The 26,969-nt window shown below is 53.3% G+C and overlaps 1 protein-coding gene across 1 annotated transcript in view; it reads right to left on the reverse strand.

The window, feature by feature from the left end:
* PLB1 (phospholipase B1) overlaps nucleotides 1-26,969 on the reverse strand; it is a 116,278-nt gene that overhangs the window by 69,443 nt on the left and 19,866 nt on the right. Inside the window, exons 5-17 of the mRNA XM_037066904.1 lie at nucleotides 23,973-24,013; nucleotides 23,390-23,439; nucleotides 20,064-20,154; nucleotides 19,683-19,734; nucleotides 17,738-17,824; nucleotides 13,539-13,601; nucleotides 12,712-12,791; nucleotides 11,768-11,843; nucleotides 10,828-10,932; nucleotides 9,757-9,813; nucleotides 5,305-5,376; nucleotides 4,419-4,493; nucleotides 2,609-2,672 (exon numbers count right to left, since the gene is read on the reverse strand). Coding sequence (XP_036922799.1) covers nucleotides 2,609-2,672; nucleotides 4,419-4,493; nucleotides 5,305-5,376; nucleotides 9,757-9,813; nucleotides 10,828-10,932; nucleotides 11,768-11,843; nucleotides 12,712-12,791; nucleotides 13,539-13,601; nucleotides 17,738-17,824; nucleotides 19,683-19,734; nucleotides 20,064-20,154; nucleotides 23,390-23,439; nucleotides 23,973-24,013 — 913 coding nt within the window. The remainder of the gene's footprint in view (nucleotides 1-2,608; nucleotides 2,673-4,418; nucleotides 4,494-5,304; nucleotides 5,377-9,756; nucleotides 9,814-10,827; nucleotides 10,933-11,767; nucleotides 11,844-12,711; nucleotides 12,792-13,538; nucleotides 13,602-17,737; nucleotides 17,825-19,682; nucleotides 19,735-20,063; nucleotides 20,155-23,389; nucleotides 23,440-23,972; nucleotides 24,014-26,969) is intronic.

The raw sequence follows: 26,969 nt of genomic DNA on the forward strand, positions 1-26,969 counted from the left end.
CTGGAAGGAAAAACTGGAGGCTTGTATTCACTCACTGGCTACCAAATACCCGATTGGTTATAAAAAATTACCTCCACCCTGTATCTCTCTCCAAAGCCCCACGGATCAGTGGTTTATCACCTGTGAGCTCTGATGGAAGGAGAGCGAGGCAGCCTGGCCGCCAGCATCCCTGGCCTGTGGAGGAAGGCAGCATCCTGTTTGGAAACATCACTTGGGCTGGCTGGTCACGTGTCTGTGCACTGGTTTCGGAGAAACACTAGAAAAGGGGGGCTAACGATGGTTTCTGGAAGTAACTCTAGAGGCAAAACAGTTACTTTATAAGAAAAATGGTTTGACAGAAGACACTTTGGTCTAGTTGGCTTTGAACGTCTTTTCAGCCATGAAAATGGTTGATTTGCTGAGTCAGAAACATTTGAGGATTCAGATTAGTTCAGCAAACAGGTATGGGCCCTGAGCAGGTGCTGAGTCACTGGGGATATAAAGATAAGACAATCTGTTAAGTATGTACCTGATGCCTGCATCTCCACGAGAAATTGCAAACATGGTCTCCAGAAGAGCCAATGAGCTCACCAGAAATGCGATCATTATCACGGGCAAATAACAATGTCGCCTGTGCTTAGCCCTTTTGTCTGCCCCCACGGTCACAAGTAGTTTTAAAATGTCGATCATAGATCATGCACAGTGTTTCTCACTACTGTCCTTAGTGGTGGTCACTTGTCCAAATGACACTTTCCAGGTGGGACTCAGACATGCAGGTCCAGCTGCAGCCACACATCTGGAGAGAGGGGGTGCGGGCCCCCCACGTGCTTGGGTAGGTCAGGCAGGCCTAAATCTACCCATCTGCGTACTCAGACAGCTCCCCATCACCAGAGTATCTCAAATCTCAAGGTCGTAAGATTTCTGGCACTTCCACGTTCACGTGCCAGTAAACAACAATCTTCGGGGTCAGGGTATGAAGAAGAGGTTCCCGTTTTATTTGGCTTTCAGATGCTGAGATAGGCTCTGGTGGACTGGCTGGACGTCATTGCCACAGCAGGAGCGTAATCTAAACATGTTGCCAAATGCTTTATAGATCACTCTCCCAGGACGATAAGATTAAAAAGAGGCTGGGTGCTATTTCACTGCAAAGATTACGGCTATCAAAACACAGACATTCTCCCTCTCCTCTTCTCTCTCTATACATGGACACATACATATATTACATATACCTTTGCATTTTTGCTATAGGAAGGCCTGCATATGAAGCTAATACTTGATCTGTGCTGCTAAAATCCTCCTAGTAAACTAACCAATAGGAGTGGGTGTCACCAAGTATGTGTGTGTGTGTGTGGGGGGGAGTTGAAGACTCAAGTGTTCGAGTGTTCGTGTGTGTGTGTGTGTGTGTGTGTGTGTGTGTGTAAGATCTCAATGGTATATTCCTCTAATCTGCAATTTAGGACAAGTTATACACCGAAACTTTGGGGAGACTTTTAGCTCCCCACTCATCTGGCTTAATGAGGGTGTGTAGGGCTGAGACATGGGTGAGGGACAGGCTAATGGCCAGGGCATCTAACACTCGGCAAAAGGAGGCAACCTGAGGACAAGGACCTGCATCCCTGGAGATTCTTGCTGGGCACTGCGGCATCTCCACACCTAATTTTCAATCCTGGAAGGCTCGTGGGAGGCACTCAGCGAGCACCGATCAATGCATGGACAAGTGAACAAATCACTGAACAAACAAGCCTCCCTCCAGGACCCCACCTCACTGCTGCGGAAATGCTCCTGGCTGCCTGCGAGTCCCCATGCACGAGTGCCCGGACCCCACCCCACCTGTGAGCGAGGCACACCGCCATCCCTCCCAGACCAGCTGGCCTGGAGGAAGAGGCTCAGCCTTTAGGAAGCCCCCTTCTGGCACGGTCTCCGCCTAGAACATTCCATGCCTCTCCTCTTCAGATTCCAAAATGGGTCACTTTGGAAACACTGAGCAGCAGTAGAAATGGCATATTTCTAAGTCAGCGTGCCCTCCCGTTTCATGTGGGGTTGGAGGGCACCCTGCAAGGGGCTCTGACAGGGCATGTGGACTGGTTATATTTGCTCCCAGCTTCAAGACAGTCTTGCTTTTTGAGAACAGATTCACCTCGTCAAGGTTTAAAGGCAGGGACAATAACATGAGCTGTCTCTTTGCAGAGCACCCAGTTAATGCTTAATAAGCGCTTGCTGATAACATTATCATATCTTATGTATCGTATTGAAGCATACCATATCATCTCCTATTTGTTATAGAATACCCAAACATAGGCATGAACTTACAGATGTACAGGCATACCTCGGATACTGCCGGTTTGGTTCCAGCGCATGACAACAGAGGGTCACAATAAAGTGACTCGACCTTTTTTGCTAGAGGAGGGTATTGCCTTCAAATTGTGTAAAAAAAAAAAGAAAAAAAGGCAACATCCATGAAGCGCAACAGAACAAGGCCTGTGCACATGGAGCTGGTTCTACTGTCGTCAAAATCCCTCTCGGTGAACCTCAGATTGTGTGGAAAGCCCTTGTCATGCTGTGGTTGCTTCAACTTTGGTGAGTTCAGGCCTCAAAAGAGTTTAAAAATCCCTTGACTCAAGCCCTGTACCTGAGGTGGGAATTGAGTCGGAGGGATCCATGTCTCGGCACCTGATTTCTGTTCCGTCTCTCACCTGGAATGAGATGCACAGAGAGATAAGGAGAAATGGAACATGTGAAACTGGGTGTGAAGTGGGGTCTGGACTTTGGAAAATCTCACGCAATATAGCAACCCGAGTGTCTTTTACCGTTTCTCCCTCTCCTGCAACACTCACACTTGGGTGTCCACAGCATCCTCTCCAAGTGCTCCCAACCCTGTCACCTCTGGTCCCTCTGCCCTTGCCTCCACCTCCGCCTCTGCCTCCGCCCAGGCCTCAGTGCTTCTTGCCCAGAATATTGCGGCATTCGCAGAATCACCACCTTCAGTCCCCTAGGCTTCCTCCTCCACTTCTGAACCCATCCAGAGGGGCCTATGTCACTCCCCTGCCCAACTTCTCGGTGAAAGCAAGGATGCTTGTCTGTTGGGTATTGGCTGTTTCCCCAGAGTTAGAGGCTCTGACTTTGTGCTCCCTGAAAACTCCATAGGAACTTTAATTACAGAACTTATTCCACTGCACAGCAATCGCTAGTTGACTCCACTAGACTGATTTTCTTAGGACAAGCAAGTATTTTATCGACATTTTTACCTCCTATGCCTGGTATTCATCCATCCACCCACCCACCCACCCATCCACCCACCTAGTCATTCGACAAATAATGACTAGCTAGCTGCTCCGAGTGCCTGCCCTCACTGGCCTTGAGTCCTAGCGGCACAGAACAGGTAGGTCATCAATCGCTGTACCCTGCAGGAATGTATCGCTCCCTATGACCAGGCGATAATAATAGCAACACTCATAACAGAACTCACAGCACGCCAGACACTGCTGCAGGTGCTGTATACTTGTTATTTACCATGATTTATAACAACTCTGTGAGGCAGGACCAGGACTCCTGGCACTTCCCATGTGAAAATCAACAAGGCACAGCAGGAGTTAAGTACCTTGTCCCATGCCACAGAGCCAGTGAGTGGGAGAGCATGGATTTGAACCCAGAGCCAGTCCTCTCCCCTCCCGGTGCCACACTGCCCCTCGGGTGCGTCCTCACTGCTGTGGTATCGGGAAGTGTGAAGGAGAGTGGGTTTCGCACTGCATTTCTCGGGCTGTGTGCGGCAGGCCCAGGTCCCCGGCGCTGCCTCCACCTGCAGTGACGCTCACCCTCTTTTATACAACAAGGCAGCATGGACGCGCTAGGACGAATTTGTCACAACCCATGTCAGTCCCCAATCGTTGGAGAACAAGGACACCAACCTGCGAGTGTGTCTCTTGGAGCAGTGCAGGGCACCCTATCTAATCTTAGCAGGACGAATCAGAAAGAGTCGTGAGATAAGCAATAAGCAAGACGTGAGTAAGTGTAAGGTGGCCCCTGAGGTGTGGGCCAACTTCTGGGGACTTTCGTTCTCTACACTTGGCTTCTTCTTGACCTTCCCTTCATATTAAGGCCTCAGCCCAGTTTAAAAGGAATTGTCCAAGGTTTGTGAAGGGCCTGAAAAGCCTTGGTTTCTAGCAAAATAGACAGGCAGCAGGCAGAGCTGAGCACCCAACACTCTCTATGAAGCTGTAGGGAGTGGTTGCCAGGCTGGTCTCGAGACGGAGCCACAGGGCAGACCTGTTTCAAGTACTGAACAGACAGCCACACACCTGGTCTGTCACCCATCCCAGCCAGGACATCCCATGGGGTTCCAAGGACATAGAGAACCACATGGAAGCTTCCATGAACTCAGCAAGGTGTATGGCCTCCTGGTTCACTCCCACATGCACCAACAACAGAAAACCTCTCCGTACCTCTGACTGCTTATGGAGATCTGTCAGCATGGGCAGGTAGTTGCTGTTTCTATAGGTGAACAGATAGGGGTGTTCCTGCAGAGAAAAGTAAGGTGTTGTAAACACGAGCCAGAAATCTGTGCCCTTCCATCCTCGGGCTTCGTCATCCAGAATGAAGCCTTTGGCCAGTCTGGAACGTTCACACCGTCATTCAGGTGAAAACCATTCTCTGGCTTCACTTCTCTGTCCTGCCCGGGGGTTCCCTGAAGGAGCCCACTAATGTTTTAAAATGTCCCAGGTGCCACAGTCACCATCTCTTGCTCTCTACCTGGAGGTGCGTACTGCCAGAAAAGTACATATATTTCCATGAAAGAAGAACTTAACTGTAAGCTTCCTGGCAGCCAAAGTGAAGACAGAAACAGGGTGAATGATGCAGTTCTAACAGCCTAGTAACAAAAAACTTAAAACTCATCGATAAGGCCAAAACATTGACTACCATTAAGTGGTAAAAGGAATTCTACTCGCTTATGTTACTTTCTCATCTGTTTATTGAGCAACTCTAATTGTATCCCTATTACATATTTCTTACTTAAGAAACCCACCTTCACATTTGGGACAGTTGGTGCCCGGTGACACACGGTTTTGTCCCCCCTCGGCCTCCATAGGTGTGGAAGGAGCCATGATACTACTAAAATGGCTCAATTCTGCTCAAATCATTACATCTTATAAGCCTTAGGCGTACCAAGTACGCAAAGCTGGGACCAGACGCAGAAAAACAGACCCAAGACTCTGTAGTGGCTAATGTCTCAGCCAGATAAGCCCTCACTTCACGGCAAAGCCCTCTTGGTGACCCCATTCCTCTCCCAATTCAGTGGCGGACGCCCTTCCCTCCCCTGGCCTGACCCACCTGAGAGGGACATTTCGTCAGCCTTCTCTCATTCGAGCGGAATGGCTCATCTTTCTGTCCTGCGGGCTGCATCTATAAGAGAAGGTGACCTCTAGAACAGGCACGCTGTGCACAGGTGGCAGTATTCCAGGTGCCACCGAGAAAGACTCGTTGGTCCAATGTCTCTCCACGTTTGACCGTGAACCAGCAGCCCCAGCGTCATCTGGAACCCATCAGCAAGGCAGATCTCCAGGTCAGTCCCAACCTACTGAGTTGGGAATCCTGGGGTGCGGTCCGCCTCTCGGCATTTCAACAGGCCCTTCCCGGGAAGTTGGCACACCCTAGAGCTGAGGCCCAGGGCACGTGAGGAATCATGGGTCCCAGCCCACGTCCCCGATGTCACAGGAGACACTGAACACCAGGGAGGCCATGCACCAGGTCCTCATTGCAACCACACACTTTCGGTGGGTGCACGGCTTCCTGTGTCTATCGATTTGGGAATGAGTGGCGGTGGCACCAGCTCTGACATGGGCAGCCACCGAAATGATAGCCAAAGCCCATCCAACTGCCTGGACAAAAAGCGCACAGTGGAGTCACAGGCAGAAGCATTGAAGGCGGGAGGGGAAAAAGGGCAGTGAAGAACTTGATGTGGAAGCAAGTTCTTAAAAGTGCCTTCTGTTATTTTTACACACTCGTTCTATGTGTGTAAACACTTCAAAGAAAAAGGCAGCGGCTTTGAGACATCACGGGTTTTCTTCTGCACATTGAGCTTCCACCATTGCAGGAGATCTCTCTAACACTTCTGTGCAGGGGGTGGTTAGAAATGATCAGAAACTACTGGGGAGGAGGCAGGAAGGCTCACAATTGCTGTCAGTGCTACTTCCCCCAGAGTCCAAGCTCCTACAGCATCTTTGTCCCTTGCCATCCCTCCAAGGACCTTGACAGGGGACACGAGAGACAGGAGGCTCCAGGGTGCAGCACTGTGTGTGGCTCAGTTACAGGCTCTGCCATCCTCTGTGAGGATTTTAGAGTCTTGGGCAATATCTTATCCCAGAATCTATGCCCACGAAGCAAGAAGCAGGAAAAGAACTTTACCCTTACAGGAGTGGCAACCCTTTAGCTCAAGGGCTGGAGGAGGAGCTGAGGTCCCTTTTTTTAGTGGTATTTTGATGGTGGACACTCCTAGAAATGGGAGGGGAGGGCCACCCAGAGTGGCCTGCTCGCAAAGGGAGTGTCGGAGTGGGTCTGGGCTGGTGGCCAGATGTCAATCTGGCCTGCTTCCTTCTCTCCAATCTTTCAAAAATTTAATCAATAATAGGATCTGGAAAGAAACACTGGAAGAACCACATCTTCATGATTCTGGTAGAATGGACATAGCAAGCCTATTTGTTACAGACCTCAAAGAAGGGCAATTCACAAGTTTTCCCAGCAAGCCCTGAAGAACCTTGTCCTAAACATCACTCTTAGTCACCTGCATCAACCTTCCTGCTTCCACTCATCCCCTTTCCACCCGCTCTGGCCCTCGTCCTCGAGGGGACAGAGAGGGACCACCATCATGTCCCTGCTCCTCCTGCCACCTGTGGGCACACGAATGCATGCCTGTGCCAGGCACACCCGGCACTGGTGTCTTTAGTGGCTCCCGTGGCTCCCATCTCCTCTGCGCAGCTTCGCGGCCACCCTGACGTGACCTGGAGTGTGGGGGAGCAGGGCAACCTCAAGCATTCTCTCTGAGGAAAATTTCTCCTTGACTGTGAGCAGTTGCTGCGAGGTCCCCCCTTGCCCCGAGGCTCCAGCTCCTTGCCCAGGGCTTGGTGCAAGACGGGGGTGAGCAATGGCTGGAAGGACCTGGGAATTGAGCTCCCCAAAGGCAGATTTTCTTAAAACCACTGTGGGGGATCTAAACCTTATCAGAAAGTATCGAGGAGAAGACGGAAAGGGCATAGGGAATAACTGTCCCCAACTCAAGACCCGCCTCAGCTCTGTGCCAGGGGCTCAGCATCAGTCTGGAGATGCACTCTGCCGGGATGACTCCACGCGTGTGGGGTTCCTGTCACCGGTCGCTGGCCCTCAGAGCTCATGCACATGCTGGTTTTTGGCAGTAGGGCCCGGGAGGGAGCAGACACTGGTGTGGTCCCATGCAGCCACCCTGTTCTCCAGAGTCCCGGGCCAGGGGGAGGAGAGGGGCATAGAACCTGGGCGCCTGTGGTTGTGGCGGTTCTCCGGGCCCCGCTCCGATGCCTGCTCGGGTGGGGCTGTGTGTGTCTGTGAGCATGGGCATGGGTGAACACGCCAACTGTTAGCTCTGTGCTCTCTGTGAAGCCCAGCACAGCAGGGGTTCCAGGGGCGAAGGCAGACTCCTGGCCTCCTCGTGCCCCTGGGAGGAGCCAGGATGAACCCAAGCCTGAACCACTCCCAAGGCCCTCAGAGGCCGACTGGGGGTTATTACACCCCTATGGCAAGTAGACAAAATGGATGTGACTCACCTCAAAAAACAAACAAAAAGAACCCCAAAAGACACACCTGGGACAAGCCCTCCCTCTTTGCTGGCCTGGCTGCGGAAACCAAGAGAACTCTCACCAGGAAGGACTGGTGGTGGCGGGGACACGCCTGGAGAGAAAGGGGGAACTGCCCATCCAGAAAAGCCGCCTCCACCTCCTCGGAGCCCCTGTGACATCTACTGAGTCCCAGCTCTTTAGCCTGAGAACTTCTGTTCCCCGCTGTGCATCTGCTCATGCCCGTCCTCACTCTCAAGTGGGTTATGGGACACTGCAGTGCTGGTTTGACCGGACAGGACAGCACCTGGGCCCACTAAAGGCAGCTGTCACTGTTGCCACCACCACTGGTGATGCTCAATAGCAAGATGAAGGGAGAGAGACAGGGGGTGGGGCCCTATCTCCCTCTTTGCTCTCTCCAGCTTCTGTCTGGCTCTCAAAGTACTCCCTTCGTTCTCGGGGCCTCCTTATCCTGTCTTATCAGACCAGCTTCTGCTGCCTCCTGATAATAATGCATCTGGCTTCTTTTCCTCCATGCCCTTCACTCACAAAGGTCTCTTGCCTAGGAATGCCCACCCTGACCCTGTCTGGCACACCCTACAAAGCCAATGCAAACCCCACCACTGTGGGGCTGTCCTGACCTCTTGCCCGTATTGCACTTGGGTGCACAGTCCAGCAAATTGCTGCTGGCTGACTTCAAGTTTACTCTTGTTCCTCTGGGTCACCTGATCCTTCCAGCTCAGTGAAGGCAAAGGCCACTTGGGGTGTGTTTTGTACCTTCCTCAGACCCAGCACAGGGCACACTGTAGGCTCCCTTCCATTGCCTGGGAGAGGGTGACATAGGAGGGGAAGGAGATGGGTTTGACTGAGCTGGAATAATCAGCCCTTCTCCCCGCAGCGGGAAGGTGCCAGGGGGCAGCCCTGGCTGGAGGGGGTGAGTTCCCTTCTTCTGTCCTTCACAGGAGATCAGCAGCAAAGCGGTTTCCTGGGGGAAATATCACCTGGGGGCCTTAAAGGAGAGTGTGATTCCTTTGACTAGGGCCTCCTGAGGCCAGTCCCTGTCCCCCACCCCACCCTGCCCTCTGGCTGACCCATGCTGAAACACAGCTGCCCCTTGTATTCAGCGGAGCACTGATTTGAAAAGATGGAGGGAAAATTTTCTAAACCAAGGAAGAAGAGAACCAAGCATCTGTCACTGGCCGTCTAAAAACAGGGCAGTTTGGATGGGGGAGAAATGAACGGCGAGATCAGGAGTCTGTCCCGTGCCCTGGAAAAGCTCAGTTTTAACATTCCACTCCATCCACTGACTGGTCGCAGGTAGCCCTGGGGGGCCTTGGAAGTGTGGGCCAGACCTGTCACAGCGATAGGAAGAAGGGCTGACACAGGTCGAGTGTTCACTCTGGGCCCGGAGTGAGCCACACACTTGCCAGTGCTCAGGCCAGGCGTTACGATCTGGCTTTGTGGAGACCCTAAATTCACATGATTTGTGAGAGTTAGGATTCAGATTTGAACCCAGGTCTTCATCACTTGAAAGCCCATATTCATCCCAGGGACCAGACTGGGCCTTGAAACCACATGACGGCGCTCAAGTGGCACATGAAGGACAGCTGGCCTAGAATCACCGTGTTAGTTGTTCCCCAGGGCCCCCCTCTAAGTGCAGTCTCCCCCGCGGACTCTGAGACCATGCCCCTGCCTCTGGGGAGAGTGGGACTGAAGCCCAGGGACCCCTGCACACAGCCAGGGCTGCATTGCAGCCCTGAGACGAGTAGGTAAGACTCCCAGGTGGTCAGAGGTGGGCTGGTGCCAGATGTGGGGATGATGCCTGGTGACCCAGAGCCATTGCCCAGGGATCCTGCTGGAGCCCTGAAGCCCCTCCATCAGAGCAGCGGGCAGAGTGGGTGTGGCGGTGGCAGCCCCGCCCCTCCTGTGGGCCAGGTCCCCAGGCTGACACTGCAGCCTCCCAGGGTCACCAGCAACTCACCATGCTGTTCCAGAGATTCAAGGCGAGTGTGGCAGCATCCTGGAGTGGCCGCTCCTCCTGAAAGAGAACCAGATTAGAACCCCTGTGTGTCCCCAAACATGGGGTGGACCTGCCACACACTTTGAGGGTGTCCCTGGCAGAGACAGGGTGGCCCTGATCCATCCAGACTCCTCTCTCATCCCCTTTCCACTCAGCAATGACAGGCACTTACAGGACCGCTGTCTGGGGTCAGGGCTTGCAGGAGCAGCTCGGACCCCCATCATCATGGGGTTCTCCCCAACTGAACTGCACGGACGCAGCAGTGACAGGGAAGTAACTCACGCAAGGTCAGAGTGGAGAGGGAGGGGGACTAATTTTCCTCCTCCTCCTAAACCAGTGTTAAACCTCCAATAAGTCCTGGAGAGGGCATGGTGACTCCAACAGGCAGGAGGCAGGAGCCAGGAGCCTGGAGGGAGAGACCGTCCCAGACACACAGTGCTGAAGGCTCAGCGGCCTCAGAGAGCCCAAGGAGCATGTGTGGACCTGCCACCGTGCTCGTGGTCTGAGCACCCCGCTAAACAAAGGGCATTGGCCCAGTGACCTGGGGGAGGGGAGAGGTCAACCCTCCTTCAGGAGGGAGGGCTGAGGAGAGCCTATAGCTGGAGGAGGGTGACATGCCCCCACTAAAATTCTATCCCGAACAGTCACAACAGCTAAGAGGTACTGAGGACTCCCCAAGTCCCTGACACCCACTTATTCATGCAATCTGACCCTCACCCTAGAGGGAGGGACTGTTAGCAATGGCCCTGATTTCACAGATGAGGAACCAAGGCACAGAGAGCTCCAACAACGTGCCCAAGGTCACACAGCTGGCCCATCTCAGAGCCAACAGCCTTCTGGCTCAAGCCCGTGCTCCTGACCACTAGGCCGCTCTGCCTCACGGGGCTCTCCAGCCCCATGGGGGAGCGTCCAGGAAGTTTAAGAGAATACCGCAGTATCTTCCCCCTGAGAGGGCACACAGGGGCTCAGGGAGTCCCGGCTGGGTGGGAGGGGGAAGGGTGTGGGCCAGGCTCCTGCGGTCACCTCACTCACCGAGAGTGGTGACAGGGCTGTCTCGTAGAAGAAGGGCTGGAACACCACCGTGAAGGACTCTTGCTCATTGTACTTGCTGGAGGCCAGCAGCCGCTCCCAGCTTTCCTGAAGGGAGAGCAGAGACGTGCACCTGGGAGCTCGAGCAAGGCACAGCCTGCTCTGGCCTCCGACCGGAGCTCCCAGCCACCCCTTGGTCACTGCCGGCCACCACGCGCCATTCTGAACCGACACCCGATGGGTCTGACATACGTTCCCAGGAACTCAAGAAGCACACACCAGCATGGCATGCAGCCGGGCACCCACGCTCCGGGCACCCATGCTCCGTCCACGGGCTGAGGGTGCACTGGCAATAGATGTGGCACTAACAGCGCAAAACATGTCACCTCTGGAGTAAGAGAAGTGCCACACAGCTTCGCATATAACTTTCTTCTTACACGAAAGTCATCGTGTCAACATATGACAACAGGAACTGTGCTTTGAGCTGTGTGCTGACAGGGATGATGGCTCCCACTGAGCCATCTTCGCCCTCTTGGGGTCTCTTCTCTGAATCAGAAAGCACAGCTTTGGGGCCTCTGAGGCACCCTTGGGCTGTCATGTGGGGGCTTAGCCCAGCTTAGGCCGAATCAGCTCAGCAGTCACAGAAGCGGCGGTACAAGCAGTGACAGTGATCAAAACCATTTTCAAACAAATCTGCCAAGTCCTTCGCTATCTAAAGTGCCACTCCTGCCCCCACCCGAGCCTGCTAGGATTGTCGTTCCTAATTTGGGCACGGGAAAATCAAGCCATCGCCGGCGAGTGCACTGAAGGCGGCTCTCTGGTTCCCGACTCCGTTGGAGAAGTCCTGTAGTCACAGACTTATAACTTCATTGTCCCTATCGCCCCTGTTCTCCTCCATGACCCCCTGCCCCAGCAAGCCACCAGTCCCCCAGAGTGGGCTCACCTGGTAGGACCACTGTGCTACAAGCTTGGACAGCTTCGAGGTGTCTTCTGAGCACGCACAGGGCTCTGCTGTAGGGCTGTGGGTTAAAAGAAGCCAGAAAGGAGAGCGTGGTTACAGTGCGGCTATGCAGGTCACCCAACAGAGAAATAAGAGGGCTGGGGGACCTCAGCATTGCTCAGGGAGTGGCGAGAAGCTGCAAGTCTCAGAGGGTGCGGGGAAAGGGAGCCAGTCCATGGGGAAGAGAACAGAGTGCAAAGGCACATTGTGGATCTGGTTGCCCGGCTGGGCCTCCAATTGGGGGTGAAGGGGTGTGGAGACACGCTCCCTCTCACCCCGCCTCCTGATACACGGGCCCCTCGGCCCCTCGCCACCTCCACACCAGACGCCCACCTCCAACTCTTCCTCCGCCTGCTCTGCGTGGCCTTTCTCTTCAAAACCCTCTTCCCTTCTCAGCTCTGTCCTCTCCTTTTCGCTGCCCGCACCCCCAGCTGCCCCTCCCCTGGCTGTTGCCACACGGTCTTTTTTCCTGGGTACAAAGCCAGAAATCTTAGGATCTGGGTTCAAGGAGTTTAAATTCTGGGACCAATTTCAGAACTACATGGGAATTCAGTTCGGTGAAGGTAAGATATGTACAGGCTACATTTTTTGTTTGTTTGTTTCCAATTTCTAAAAGTATCACTTCTTGGCTTGTGGATATTTTGCCAAATCTGCTTTTTAAACGCTCAAGTCATTCTGCTGGGATCAGGCCATCTGTTTACCTCACCATGACTAAGTAGTTCATCTTTTGACTCAGTCCAGAATGATGTGTGATCTCGCACGTGGTGGCTTAATCTCTCGTGCCCTCCAACCTTTAAACCTCTCACAGGATCGATGTGTGTGACGTGCCCCGCCCAGTGCCTGGCACACAGCAGCCACTCAAATGCTGGTTCCACTCCCCTGTTTACCTGAGCTGGGTCCCCTGACGCCAGGGAGAGACGCCTGCCACCTCTGAGAGGTCCACCAGGTTTACAAATGCTTTAGGGACCTACGAGGAAACAAGGGGGGAGGAGAACATTTGCAAAGTCACCTCGGCTGCCCAGGGTCTTCCCTGGGCCCCTGCCTTGGCTGGAGGCCCGACTGGGGTCTGGTTGAGCAGGGAGGCGCCTCTTCGGGAGGAGTTTGGTCGGGGGTGGTCCAAAGCCACCTTCCCTGCTGCTTATGCAGAAATGTGTCACTCACTGTTGCTTGTGGTGGGCAGGGTACCACCCTACCACAGTGACAACAAGGAGGGGGGGCCACGAGGGGCCAGACGCAGAAGCTGCCCCCCCAGGAGTCTCAGAAGCTGCGGTGCTCGCTCTCCTGGTCAGTCCAGGAAGGGAAGCCTCGAAAGCTCTCAGGGACCCTCCAGGTCACCACTGCCCCAGTCTGGGCAGCAAAGAGTGGGGTCGTGAGTCCCCAGGGTGAACTGTGCTCTGCTCCTTCTTCCTGCCCAGGAGTCTCTGTCAGAAACACCTGACAGAGACACCTTTTGCGAGAGAGAAGGGCTCTACAGCTGACCCAGGTTTTCATGAAAAGGGTGAAAAGACCGGCTCCTCCAGACCTCTTCCCTGGTCTTGACCTTCCTCACGGGACGCCTGCCAGGACGCCACTTTCTCAGCCCCGGGAGGCACGTTGAGAGTAACCAGAACCTTCCCTGCCAGCTCTCAGACAGGCAGTTCTCCGGTCTGGGGAAGGCATCCATGAGGAAGTGCCCGAGCGAGGTCCCCCGGGCTGGGGAAGCTGTGAGCCTCACCTCCTGGAGCAGGTAGTCCAGCGTTCCGGTCAGCTTGTCCACGCCGGCTGCCACACGCCTCTGCTGCGGCGAGAGGAGAAACGTGCTGCGTGTAGGCGGAGACGGGGAGCAGGGGGCTGAGGATGCCTGGGCTCACGCTCGCCTGTGCTTCCCCTCCCCAAGCCCCCCATCCCACCCCAAGAGGCTAGTGACAAAGGCCCTAGTAGACCCCAGTTTCCTTCAAACAAGAAGAGAGTTCCCAGAGCTCCCTGGGGTTTTCGTCCATTCTGATTTCCCCAACCCATCATCCATCAGGTAAAAATCAAACTCCCCCAGAGGAGAAGCTCCATGTCAGGGAAGGACAAACTCAAGGTCGAGAAAACTCCACAGCTCACACTGGGGGATGGGAGACAGGCCTTATTCCAAAGGCTGATGGAGTCACTCTGTCTGAAGAAAATCAGGGCCAAAGGGGGAACACAATTACCCTTGGATTTCAGGACCCAGATGGACCTGAAACTTCGACAGGGCACTCTTTCATCAGACTTCTCCCTGCCACCAGGTGTTTAAAGGACCCCCTTCCCACCCAGCGCCTAGCAGGCAATGAAACTAAATGAGCAAATGAGAGTACTTCAAAAATAGACCCTGGCTTACCTTTCCCGGGTAAAAAAAACAAAACAAAACAAAAAACACAAAACAAAAATAAACTTTTACACCAGACAAACTCCTCAGCTGCCTGCTCACCAGCTGTCCCCCGAGGGGACTTGGCTCAGATAGGAAGGCAGGGAGGCCGGGAGCTGTTGTTTCCTGGGGGGACACAGGCGCTGATTCTGCAGACAGCTGCCAATCACTCAGGCTGTGGCTGTGTGGACCCTGGCTCCCACTCCAGAGCACCCCCGCCCCGCAGGAGTCCCCCCTCCGGGTGGAGGCCTTCCTCTGGAAGCCAGTTCAGGCCGCTCTGTCGCCATAGCCAGCGGCAATGCCTGCTGCCTGTTTTCTTCGGTCTCAGTGAGTCGCTCTCTGAAGGGGACCTCCGGCGTCTCCATTTTCCTTCTGAAAAGCCTTGGGGACTCTGTCTAGAAAGCTCCTCGTTGCCCACACTCAGGTCATCTCCCTGGGTGCTGCTGTCCCGACCGCAAACCCCGCTTTAAAAACCTCTCAGTCCAGGGTGTATTCACAGCTACAGAGTGAATTGGGGCCATCCAGTCCCTCCAGGGACAACCACCTGAGTGGCCGTTGTCTGGGCTCCAACTGTCCCTGGTCCTTAGTGGAAGACATTACACTCTTACAAAATGTCCCTTGTCTATAAGCTCACACACAATAAACTCCTCCTTGAACCCAAAGTCAGTGAAAGCTTGTTTTCCCAAATGGATTTGCATATTTTTATTTATATCTTTTGCTTTCAGTCAGAAGAGTGTTCTATTATGAAACGTGCACCTGAGCCAAAACGTAACTTTTTCCTAATAAGTTGTTTCCTCGGGGTTATTCCAAGGACTGTTCAGTCAGAAGATACCAGTACACTCTCCACTGCTTCTAAAGGCATTTACAACGAATAAATGCATCAGCGTTCCTGGCCATGCGTTTTTCCTTCATTTTCTCTCTTCTTCTGACTGCTGTTTTCATCTTACTCACAACAAACCAGACTTTAGAGAACAGCGGTAAGAGGCCAGAGCCTATAAGCATGTTCATCTCACCACAGTGAGCAGGCCGGGAGCCAAACCTGGGAGCCAGACCTGGGAGCCATGGGGTCCTGTGTGGGAAATGGAAGTGGCGGTGGGACTTATTTCCAGCTCCAAAGGCATGGCAGTCTTTGTGCAAAAGGAAAATCAAGATGAAAGAAAAAAAATTCAATAAAAAGGGAAAGTGAGCAGATGCAAATAAGCATTGCCACAATGAACTAAATTTATGGGGCAGACGCTCCCAGCTGAGGTCCTGAGGTGTGAATAAATTCGTACCTGTCGACCTGACTAGATGTCCACATATTGAAGGAATTTCACATATTGACAGAAAGTCTGATGACAAGTTCTGGAAAGGTTGTCGGGCACGAGACCCTCGGACACTGGAGGAATAGAATGGGTGCATCTGCTTTGCAAGGTAACCAGGCAGTCTCTGCTACACCTTAAAGAGTGGGCACCTGGTGACTAGTGCTTCTGCTTAAGACTCTATTCTAGGCACTTTCCTTCAAGTCACTCAAGCATGACCCACAGAGTAAGACATATCTCACATTACAGTCCAACCACACATCTACACAGAAAACAAAGCCAAAAAACCATGAGTCAACCCTCACCTTACAACATGGAATTGACTGTAACATTTTACAGTTTATTCTTTTTCTATTTTTGTCATTTTGATTGCAGTCTTTAAACTTAATTTTGACCCACTAATACATTTTAATCCACAACCTGAAAATCACTGTATTTAGGAAAACACACACATTCCGGGAAATGAACAAAACTGGAAATACCTGCATGGCCATCGATAGGGAAATGACGAAACACAACTTAGTAAGTTCACGCAGTGGAAATACTATTTAGCAAGTAACAGGAATAAACTCGATCTATGTGTATCAGCATGACTACATACTTGGTTAGTGAAAAAATTGCTCACGATATATTATTTGTCTTAAATCACTCTCTTTTGCACACACACACAAAATACTATACACTAAGATTCACAGATGTGTAAGAGGCTTAGAAATAAAAAGAGAGGACTGGAGGTGGCATTTTAGCTTTAACTGTACTATTTTAGTTTTTTTTAAGGAGAAAATAGTTGTGTGTTGGTTGTCTAACTAAAAATTAGTAACAGTAACTGAATGGGTATGTGCAAGCATAGGAATGCATCACGTAGCTAAGAATGTGTCAAGCATAAATACACGAAAGAAAATAATTCACATGGGAATGCTGAACACAAAAGCATATGGGAGAAATCATGAATGAGTGTCTGCATCCATCAAGGCATTCAAACATTTAAAAATCAAACAGAAGCCAGCAGGAACATAACTCATCATACATACAACAGCACGTGCCTACACATTAAAGGGGAAGGGAATTCACACGTGAAGAGACAACTTACAGGTGGGTAGGTGGACGAGTGGATGTACAGAGGGTGCAGCAATGCCTAAGTGCTCGCGTGAATACGAAAATCCATAAAGAAATTTTGGTGTGCACTATCTCCGAAAAAAAGAGGGGCATAGAATAAACGGAGCTTGTGAACGTCACTTGGCATGGGAGGAAACAGAGGGCGAAGTAGAACAATAACCTCCAAGGTCGGTCGATATGGCGCAAACCCAGGAGATGTGTTGGGCTATCGTTCCACAGGAGCTGCTCCAGTGAGGTGGGCTTCCATCTGCGTTTTCCCAGGGCCCAGCATCACTAAAGGAAGGGGTTGGGTGGGGGGACCTCAGTCCCACTCAGGGGGCACACAGGGCATTTGGAAGAAGGCCAGAGCGTATGTTGTGCGAGAAGGGCACACGTCAGAGGAAGGCAGCACCCCCAAAACTTCACCTCTGCCTGTGCCATGGCCTGGCAGAGGCCCTAAAGTGGCTGAGAGGATGGCGGCAGGTAACTGGTCTGCCGTGAGTGACAAGGGCAGCTCAGTGTCAACCAGACTGCAGACCCTTGAAGAAGAATGTGTGTACCATTTACAGCACCATAGCCCAGGTATCTCCCCCACCCTTCCACTCTGGACTGATCCTAACCGGGACGATCGCCGTAAGCACTAAAGTCCTAGACAGTCACCTACAGAAGTAACAGACGAAGCCATGCGTTTCACGTCCTGGAGCCAGAAACACTAAAGAGCCTGCAGGATGGTCCACATATGTGAGCAGCAGGCTTCCCATCACAACCAGAGTGCACAGTGAGCTACAGTTCAAGAGGTGATGGCAAGACTGCATGTCCTGCTTTATTCCCTCAATTCAGTGCTCACATGACATCAGAGTTAAAAGAGGCGCAAGGAGTTTTCTCTAGGAGGCCAGTCCTCCTCAAGTGTAGAATGATCATTGGCTGAGCTCCTCAGCAGCCCAGTTCCCTTTAGCTGATAGGAAAGACGGCTGAGTCACACCACCTGTCCCTGTATATGGTTCCTATCCGTCCATGCATCTGTCCGTCAAACTCTGTGGTAGGAGCCACGAGGCCCCACCCAGGTCTAGAGCAGGTGGGTTTAGTTCGTTGGCTCTGCACCCACCATGGTATCCGCTGCCCCTCTGCGCCCAGCCTGTGGCTTACCTGTTGGGTGAAGAGACACAGGTGACACTGGTTTGTGTTGGTGAAGAACACGTTGATGAGCTTCCAGTCATTTTGGAAGTCAAGTTGCTGGGAAAAAAGGCAACAGCGTCAAAAAGAAACAGTGGTAAGACTTGCTTCCAAGAGAATGCTCTTCTCATGTTTCAGTTTTATATACCCACATGCATAAAATCATACTTATGGATTTTTTTTTTAAAGTATATGGTGGAAAACTCAAAGTATATAACTGCTCTCAAAAGCAATTTGGCAAAATCTACTTTAAAAAAATTTAAGGGCATACCCTTTGATCCAACAATTCCATTTCTCAAAATGTATTTTAAGGAAATAAGGGTGCTCCCAAGGTTTAGCTGCATCAATGAAGCCTTGTTTCTAACACTAAAAAACTGGCAACAACATAAATGACTAAAATAGGGAATTGCCGTGGAGACTGTGAAACACTCATCAGATGGAACACTGTGTAGCTATTAAAATGGTGTTGGAAAATGTCATATTGTCATGGAAAAATACCATATTTAGAAAAGCAGGTTATGAAAAGTATCTACATCTAGTAACAGCCCTGTTTTATAAAATATACACATGTGTTTAGAATAAATGTGTTTGGAAAAAATATGGAAGGGGTTACACCCTGAGTTGTCAACAGCAATGATCTCTGGGTAATATTCCTTTTGTTTACCTGTGTTTTCTGATTTTTCTGTAATAAACACATATCGCTTGTGGAGTCAAAAAATATAAACATTTATGTTGATCTTTTAAAGGCACCATGATGCAGTTGAGGAGTGCGAGACTGCAATTCAAGTGCTGGATTTAGCTCCGACCGGCTATGGGAACTTGCACAGGTCACGTGGATTCCCGGAGCCTCAGCCTCCTCATCTACAAAACCACAGGGTTGGATTCAAGACCCCCAGGTAAATTCTAGAATGTTGTGATTACTCCAGAAATTCTGGCATTCTCTTGTTAGGGGGAAACCAATTCTTTTTTTTTTTTTTTTTTTTACTTTTTAAAATTTATTTTTAGGGAGAGGAGAAGGAAGGGAAAAAGAGAGAGAGAGAGAAACATTGATTGGTTGTCTCTCGTACACGCCCCAACCAGGGATCAAACCTGCAACCCAGGCATGCGCCCTGAAGGTGAATCAAAGCAGCAACTTTGCGCTTTGCTGGACGATGCCCAACCCACTGAGCTACACTGGTCAGGGAAGGAAACCAACTCTCTATGGTATAGCCCCTGTATTTGTCCCTGTCCCTGTATAACCTGCAATGACCTGGCTTTAACGCCCGAACTCTTCAATGAGTGCATGGTTGGCAGGGACAGCGCTGCCCTTGGTTCCAGTGGTCCAGGCTCAGCACTTGGTTAGAGCCAGCTGGGCACCAGGGCCTCGGCATGTACGTCACAGAGACCCCCCACCTGAAAACTGAAATGAGCACGGTAACTAATAACAGCCACCACCGCCACTTCGACGACGATGACAGCTACAGGCCTTCATTGAGCATCGCCTCTGTGCCAGGCACATCTACCACCTCATTTAATACTTCCTAAGTCCTGCGCTACAGCCTCTCATTATGCCTGCTTCACAAACGGGAAAACTGAGGCTCGGAGAGGCTAAGTGCTGTAACCAACATTATACAGCGGACAGGTGAAGAATTCAGAGTTCCCATTTAAACCGCTCTCAGTCTGGATACAAGCTCTCACCCGCCTCCCTAAGTGGGAAGTCACGCAGGCCCTCTGCTACCACACAGACCACCACTGTGCACCTAAGAAGGGGCCTGTGTTCCAACGGCCTCCAGAAGGGCAGGTTTGGAGCACCCGGGCAATGCCGGTGGCTGAGTTCAGGGCACAATGGCTGCAGGGCCATGGCGGCCTGGTGTGTGTGGTCCGACCGCCTCTCAGCAGGCAGGGGCAGCCCCAGCTACGGAGCCGGGCAGATTCCTACCTGGTTCTCTTGCATGCTCCTCACCAGTTCTTTTGCCTGAGTCCACAAGTCTCTGTACAGAAGGAGGTAGAGATCAGTTAAATTCACCTTTGCCCAGGGCTGGAAGCTGGGCCCCTGCCCCAGCCCAGGAGCCAGTCTCTGAGTTCAAAGCTGCACTGTACCACCCCCGGTTTCTGGAGGGCACACCTTGACCTGATTTTTAGAAGTAGGCCCATCAGGGAGACTTAGGCCAGCATAGGAGATACATTTTGGCCTTGGCTTAATACGGACCTCTATTTTTAAGCCTCTTTGACTAGTCCAACCCCTACCCCATCCTCCTGCCCAGATGCCGGAGACCGATGGGAGTGGATAGCTGTGGAGAGAAGCAGCAAAGGGACTTACTCAGCACCACTGTGGGGCACCACTCTTTCCCCCAGGGGGCACACGGGCCTCAGAACAGATGGATTGAAGTATCTGATGATATCTGAAAGGACTAAAGGGGGAGCTGGTGTGAGGGTTGTGGCCCTGATGGTTGGGGATCACCTGTAAAGACTGACCCCTCTGGAGTGAAGTGCTCAGGGTGGCTGCCCCTATTTCCAAACCCTGCCCTTCACACCTGCCTTGGGCTGTAAGGTCAGCCTCACAGCAGGCCCCTGGAAGCGAACGGAGCTAAAAATTAACCTCTCTCAAGGGCTAGGCCAGGCTCAGTGCTGAGCACCTTATATTTGTGAAGGGGAAACTGAGGCTGAGAGAAGATACACAGCCTGCCCGAGGTCTCCAGGCTAACTGGAGTTGTGTGCTACGGACCCAGTAGGGAACGTGTGCTGGGACAGGGGCCTAGGCAGGCTGCCTCCCAGCCCCTCTCTCCTCCTGAGAGTGACAGCAGGCTGGAAAAGCTCTGGAGAGCGACAGGGAATATGTCCCAGAGCTGACAGCCAGAGGACTGCTAAAAATAGCGCTGCCAGGAGCAGTGAAGTTGTGCCTCGCTCTCGAGAGAGGAGAGGGCAGAGCGGAGAGAGTGTCACGGGAGAGAAGTGCCTCCGCCCCCACCCTCAGTTCTCCCCTCTTTCTGCCCCATCCAGGGGTGCCGGGGACTCTGTGGGAGCCGAATCCAGGAGGCAGCGCTAGAGGCTCCCTTGAAGGAGCTGACATTGAGGGTAGAGGGCAGGAGGGTGGGGGGGCAGGAGAGTTGGGCTGGGTGTCAGGAGACTGGCCACTGGGCATCGTCAGCTTGGGCAGCCACCGAAGTCGTGTGTGGCTCAGTCTTCCTCATTCTCAGCCGAAACTGATGAGCTTCCTTGTATAAGCCCTGGCCAGCCTGGGAAGGAGACCACTCTCACACGTGGTGAGAACATGGAAAGCTCTGAGGCCAGTGGAAGACTATAGGACAGTGTGTGTGTGCACGTGTCTNGCCGGGGACTCTGTGGGAGCCGAATCCAGGAGGCAGCGCTAGAGGCTCCCTTGAAGGAGCTGACATTGAGGGTAGAGGGCAGGAGGGTGGGGGGGCAGGAGAGTTGGGCTGGGTGTCAGGAGACTGGCCACTGGGCATCGTCAGCTTGGGCAGCCACCGAAGTCGTGTGTGGCTCAGTCTTCCGCATTCTCAGCCGAAACTGATGAGCTTCCTTGTATAAGCCCTGGCCAGCCTGGGAAGGAGACCACTCTCACACGTGGTGAGAACGTGGAAAGCTCTGAGGCCAGTGGAAGACTATAGGACAGTGTGTGTGTGCACGTGTCTGTGTGTGTGAATGTGAGACCATGTGTGAATGACTGAGTGTGAGAGTGTGTGAATGAGTGTGAGATTGAGTGTGGGGGAGGGACCTTTTCCTCCCTGGCATCAGGATTGTCTGTGAGGGCGAATGACCTACCCGGTGCTGAGTCTTAGAGAGAATTGCTCTCTAACTAGGCATCTATACCACGTGGCTTCTCTGGTCGAACAGGACCGCAGCTCTTTTCTCACCAACTGCCTGTCACCCTGCCCCACATGGGCTGTGCACCTGCTCTGTGCTGTCTGCCTCTCTCTGGCTCTCAGAGGGGCCGGAACAAAGGGCACAGGCTGAGGGACCGGACCACCTGCCTTCCCAGGAACCCTGCCTTGCACTGAGAAAGTCCCTCTCCACCCGACTCAGTTTCCCCATCTGCACACTGGCTGCTGTGGGTGAGGGCACAGCTGGATTTGGAGAGCTCTGTGGTCCTGGGGCTGAAGGACAGGTGGGCTGAGCTCCGGCTGGCCTTCCCACAGTGCGTGGGCCTGGCTGTCCCTGGAGCCTCTCCCCTGGGAAGACCAGGCGCTCCTCTGCCGGCTGAGTCACAAGCAGAGCTTCCTGGCCCTGGGCCCCACTCCTCCCCGCTTCCCCTGCATTAGGTGGGCTGGATTCACTGGCAGCTACAGGCAAGTCCTGCCTCTGAGGACATTCAGGTGCCAGCTCTGTTCTCATTGCTCTGCCTTCTGCGGCATCTCTGGACAGATGGGACTCCTGGTCACTTTGCTTGTTACCCGGTGGGCAGTCGGGACTTGTTACCCGGTGGGTAAGGGACAAAAAGAGGAGGGGAATTGCAAAATCAGGCAAAGCAGCTGTATTTGTGGTTTCTGGGTCTTCACTGCACCTTATCCTCCCAGACGCCACAAATACACCATTGCATTTCTTCCTTCCCTTCATTTAAGGGAAAACAGGGCCAAACCCAGGCAGAGCTGTGACAGCACCCCAGTCAGTGGAGGGGTGCCCCTCTTTCAGAACCCTTTGATTCTTTCCAAGGGGACTCCCCTACCACTTTGGCCACCAATATTCCCTGGCCTGCCAATCGGATCCTGGAGGGCTGAACACCAGGCCCCAGGCTCCCCTGCCGTCAGGGGAGGGCTGCAGGCAGCCCAGTGTCCTATGCACCCCTGTCCTCTGCAGGGAGCCTCGCGGCTCCCAGGCCCCTGGCTCCCTCACTGGCTCCCTCACTGCCACTGCTGTCACAGGAGTGTCTGCTCTGCAGGGCACACACACTACGTCTGAGCCTTCTCGCTCCAACCTTGAGCAGTGCTTTCCTTGGCAGTGACCATGAGCACCACACAGGTGGCTCTCACATCCCAATAGGCTAATTCAGCCAGCGTTAAGGGACTGGAGGTTTCAGGGTGACCTAATACAGTCACGGGGTGGGGGAGGGGCTCTGCTGTTTAAGGGGAAAAAGCAGGTTTCAGGTGGCCTATTACAAGTACATTCTTACATAAAAAGGCCACAATGTTACAATGATGATCTCCAGCTAATGGGATACAGTTGGCTTTCACATTTCCTTCATTCTTCTGAATCCAACTGATATAGTTGTAAGTGAGGGAGTCATTAAAAAATGAAAATTAGACCAGGTCTGTTCCTGGCGGGGGGTGGGGAGTAGGGAATGGGGGGCAGTTTCCCAGGTGAAGCGCTACTTGTCCAGCCCTGGGGTCATGGGGGAGAAGGACCCTCGGGACTCTGGCCTGGCCATCCCCTGATGCCCCTCCCACGTCCTCAAACCTACCAAAGCCTCCTGGCTCCTCTTTGCTTGGGGACCCTCAGACACAGTTCCCATGCCCTCCTTTCAGGGTACATTGGCCTTTAATACCCAGGTTCCCTGTCTGTCCTTCTCTTTTCTCCTTAGACTCTGTAACAAAGTGGCCAATGGGGCACATTCTCTTCATTTAGCACAATGTGGCGGTGTCAGGAGACATGGGGGCCATCCGGAGTCTGGCCATAGTGTCCGGAACTCACCTGTCACCACTCCCATGCACGCCTGCTGTGGCCCAGTTCCAGTCCCGCAGCTAGAAGCAAACAGGCACGGGTCAGGCTGTGTTTGTCAACTGCCCATCACCCTGTTCCCGGGCTGCTGTGCTCTGTTCCCTGACAAGCTTCAGCTCAGCCTGGCTCCGCCTCCTCGGTGACCCTTCCTGGAGACACTGCTCAGATGGCAATGGAGCCACCCGGACGGATGGACGGGGTGCACAGCTCCCTCTGGCCCAGAGCTGGAAGGGGCTGCAGACCCCGGTGGGAAAGGAGACCGGCCCTGGTCCACCCCGCATGCTGCCCCCTGAGCAGAGCAGGGCGTCTGGCTACTGACGGGATGGGAGAGTCCCATGTGCGTGTTTCCTGCTTTTCCTCCCATCCACCCTGAGGAGCCCAGGGCCATTCAATGGCACAGGAGGCAGGAGACTGGGTTCTGTCCCCGCTCCTAAGGGACACCTGCTCCTGAGGGAGCCTGGAGCAAGGCCTTTCCTCCCCGGGCACGGGGTTTCCCCATCAGGGATCCCCAGAGGCTCTGCTCAGCTCTACTGCTCTGCAATTCCAGCATAGTTACCATGGCGGCTTCGCTGCATCGGCTGTCCCCGGGTCTGGTCTCTGGAAGAGATGGGGGCGCGTTAATCCGGCTGGGGGAGGGAACAGAGCCTGTCTGTCCCGCTGAGACCCCAGCTGCCTGTCAGACAGGCCCTCTCACTGATTCCCGGGGCGCCCATGGTTGGCGGAGAAAGGTCCAATTGCCCGTGTTGTTTTGTAGGGAGGGAAGGGAATCAGGCTTCTTCTGCAGCAGGGGGTCAGAACCCAGAGAAATAGGAAGGGGGTGCATTTCCCTCAGAACAGAAAACAGGCACTGGAGACCGTAGATTTAAATGGTGAAACGGTGTGAAAATTCTAACTAGAAACAGAAGAGATTGTGGGTGGTTGTCCATCGTCTACAGTCACCTTGGTTCCTTGCCTGGGCCCCTGGGTAGCGTGTAAGCAGCACCAGGGCAGGAGTCTGCCTGGTTTGCTCTGGACTATGTTTCTTGGACCTAGAACAGTGCCTGACACATCATAAGTACGCAGTAAATGTTGGTTCAATAAATACTATTTGAACAAATGAAATAAGTTTCTGATTTTCCTCTTGGTAAAATGCTGGATGGCACAGGACGCTCACTACTGGGGACATGCCCTGGTCGTAGGGCTGGAGGTAAGGTTGTGGTGACCCCCCCACTCCCCGGGGAGAGGGTCTTTCACAAGATCCCAGGGACATTTGGAATCCTGCCCCGGACATAGAAAGTGCTCAGTGCACAGGAGCTATTGTCAGTGTTTCTATTTTCTGGGATGTTAATTCCTAGAAGACAGTGTCCCCAGGTACGGTGGTGACAGCTGTACCCACCCTGGCCACACCTGGCCTGCTGCTGCTTCCCTTTGACACTGTCCTCACACCCACCCAGCACAAATGACAGCCAGTCTATAAAACTGGGTCACACCTGAGGAGCCCCTCAGGAGGACAGGCCGACCATGTCACTCCTCTGGAGTCCCCCACCCTCAGTGAGAAGGAGTGAGAAAGGCAACGTTTCCAGGGAAGGGCAACCAGTTCAACATAAGTCACACCACAACACTAGCCAGGGATCACAAAGATGCCAGCAGGTGGAGTCCTGAGGGAAGCAGCCCCCACCCCCGCCCCAGGGTGAGGCCACAGGGACAGCTGTGCCTGACCCAAGGGGGTCTGACCCGCAGCAGAGCTCTTGCTCAGGACAAGCTCGATGGTGGGGGTTGGGGGACAGGGTAGGTGAGGAAGGGAAGAGAAGGGGACAGCAAGAGGAACAAGGCTCAGAGTGGGCGGAAGAGCTGGGGAGAAAGGTAAGGTGGGCAGACCCAGCACACGCCTGAGTCTCCACCGTGCCCGCACCCAGCACTTCCCACCCTCCTCTGGCTGAACGCCTGCCTGGTGGCAGGTCTGGCACTGGGGGCGCACAGGGAAGTCAGACACAGGCCCCGCCCTCAGGGTGTTGGAGAGTGGATAGGAACGTCCCTGGCTCGGGAAAATGTCTCTGACACCTAGTCAATCCCCAAAACAAGTCACTGACAGCGTGTTACAGGGTGACCGTACTGAGGTCACACACACACACAGCACAGCCTCTCTCCCATCCCCAAATGTGCGTGTGTGTGCCTGTACTCGCACTGAGACAAAGGAGTAGCAGCAGTGAATGGGGCCTTCAATATTTTATACTATAAAATATTTGTGTGCTGTGGTTGATTTTGGCTTACCTTAAACATGAATCACAAGTGTTAGTTTGCAAACAATTTTTCCAAACATTTACGGAGCTGATATTTTAGTTCTCTGGGGAAAAGGGAGTGTAGAGCAATTCAACAAGCGAGTGCTGGTCACTGTCAGAGGTAAGCGTCTGTCCTCGGTTACAGAACGCCCAAGGAACTCAAAGCAAAAGCGTCCGAATTGTGCACTTTTTCCACTTGAAATTCACAGTCTTATTTTTCCCAAGCCTGGCTTTTTAGGTGCCAGGCTAGGCTCACAACAGCTGGTGAGTCACCCCCGCCCCACACCAGGCAGGCGGAAGGGGGTGGCCTCAGGGGAGCTGGGCTTTCACGTTTATCCTGGAGGCTGAGGTGCCCGTCAGTGTCACGGTAATGATTCTGGGGCCGGGAAACAGTCCTGGACCGAAGCTGTATTCCGGCGCCCAGGGCCTCAGGCTCACAGGAGGCGGAAGGATGAGCTGAGTGACAGGCCAGAGCTGGGAGGTCTGAATAATTCATGAATTAGGAGCTCTTTCAGAGCTGGGGCCAGAGAGTGGGAGTCACTGATTGGCTGAATGTAACTGGAAGCTTGACTTGGGTGGATATTTTCCTGCTGTGAACTTCCTGCCCAAAGTGGAAGAATACGAGTCCTCTGGGGCGGGACTCGGTCTGGGCCCAGGAGTGTAACCATCAGCATGCAGGGACGCTCGGGGTCGGCAAGGTCAATGTGCTGCCCGTGCCATGAAGCCTCTTTTCTCGCTTACCCTCTTCTGCCCTTTCACGTCCCTCCCAGCAGTAAAGCTCCACCCTCACCCTGAGGCGTGTGCACGCACACACATAGTCACACGTGCAGCCTCAACACCACCAGCACCTCCAGGAGGAAAACAAGGTTAGGGAGTTCTGCCTGCCAGTTTCACTGGGGTTTCTCAGGTGAAGTCTCATACTTTGCATACAGCCACCACTGTGCTGGGGGCGGTGGGCTGGGGCCTGCAGCAAGGTGGCCCAAGGGAAGGAAGGGGCTGAGGTTGCAGGGGGTACCGTCTGCAGCAGGACCAGGGGGAGACATTGGGGAGGAGATGACCCTGGAGGGAGAGGACTGTCCTGGTTTGGGTGTGGGATGTACAGCAGGGCTCTGGCGAAGAGCAGAGGTTACCTGGTAAGTGGTCTGTCCAGCTGGGGGCCACTGGAAATGGGGGGCACCGTGGGCAGCAGGGCTGTGGGCTTTTACTCAGACCAGGGCAGGGGGGACTGTGGAAAGCCAGGGTGGGCAGTTACACTGGCATTCACTCTGCCGTCCTGCCATCCTGCCTGTAGACAC

The sequence above is a fragment of the Sturnira hondurensis genome, unplaced genomic scaffold (assembly GCF_014824575.4).
Source record: "Sturnira hondurensis isolate 20B ecotype Veracruz unplaced genomic scaffold, ASM1482457v3 Scaffold0016663, whole genome shotgun sequence".
NCBI classification, from domain to species: domain Eukaryota; kingdom Metazoa; phylum Chordata; class Mammalia; order Chiroptera; family Phyllostomidae; genus Sturnira; species Sturnira hondurensis.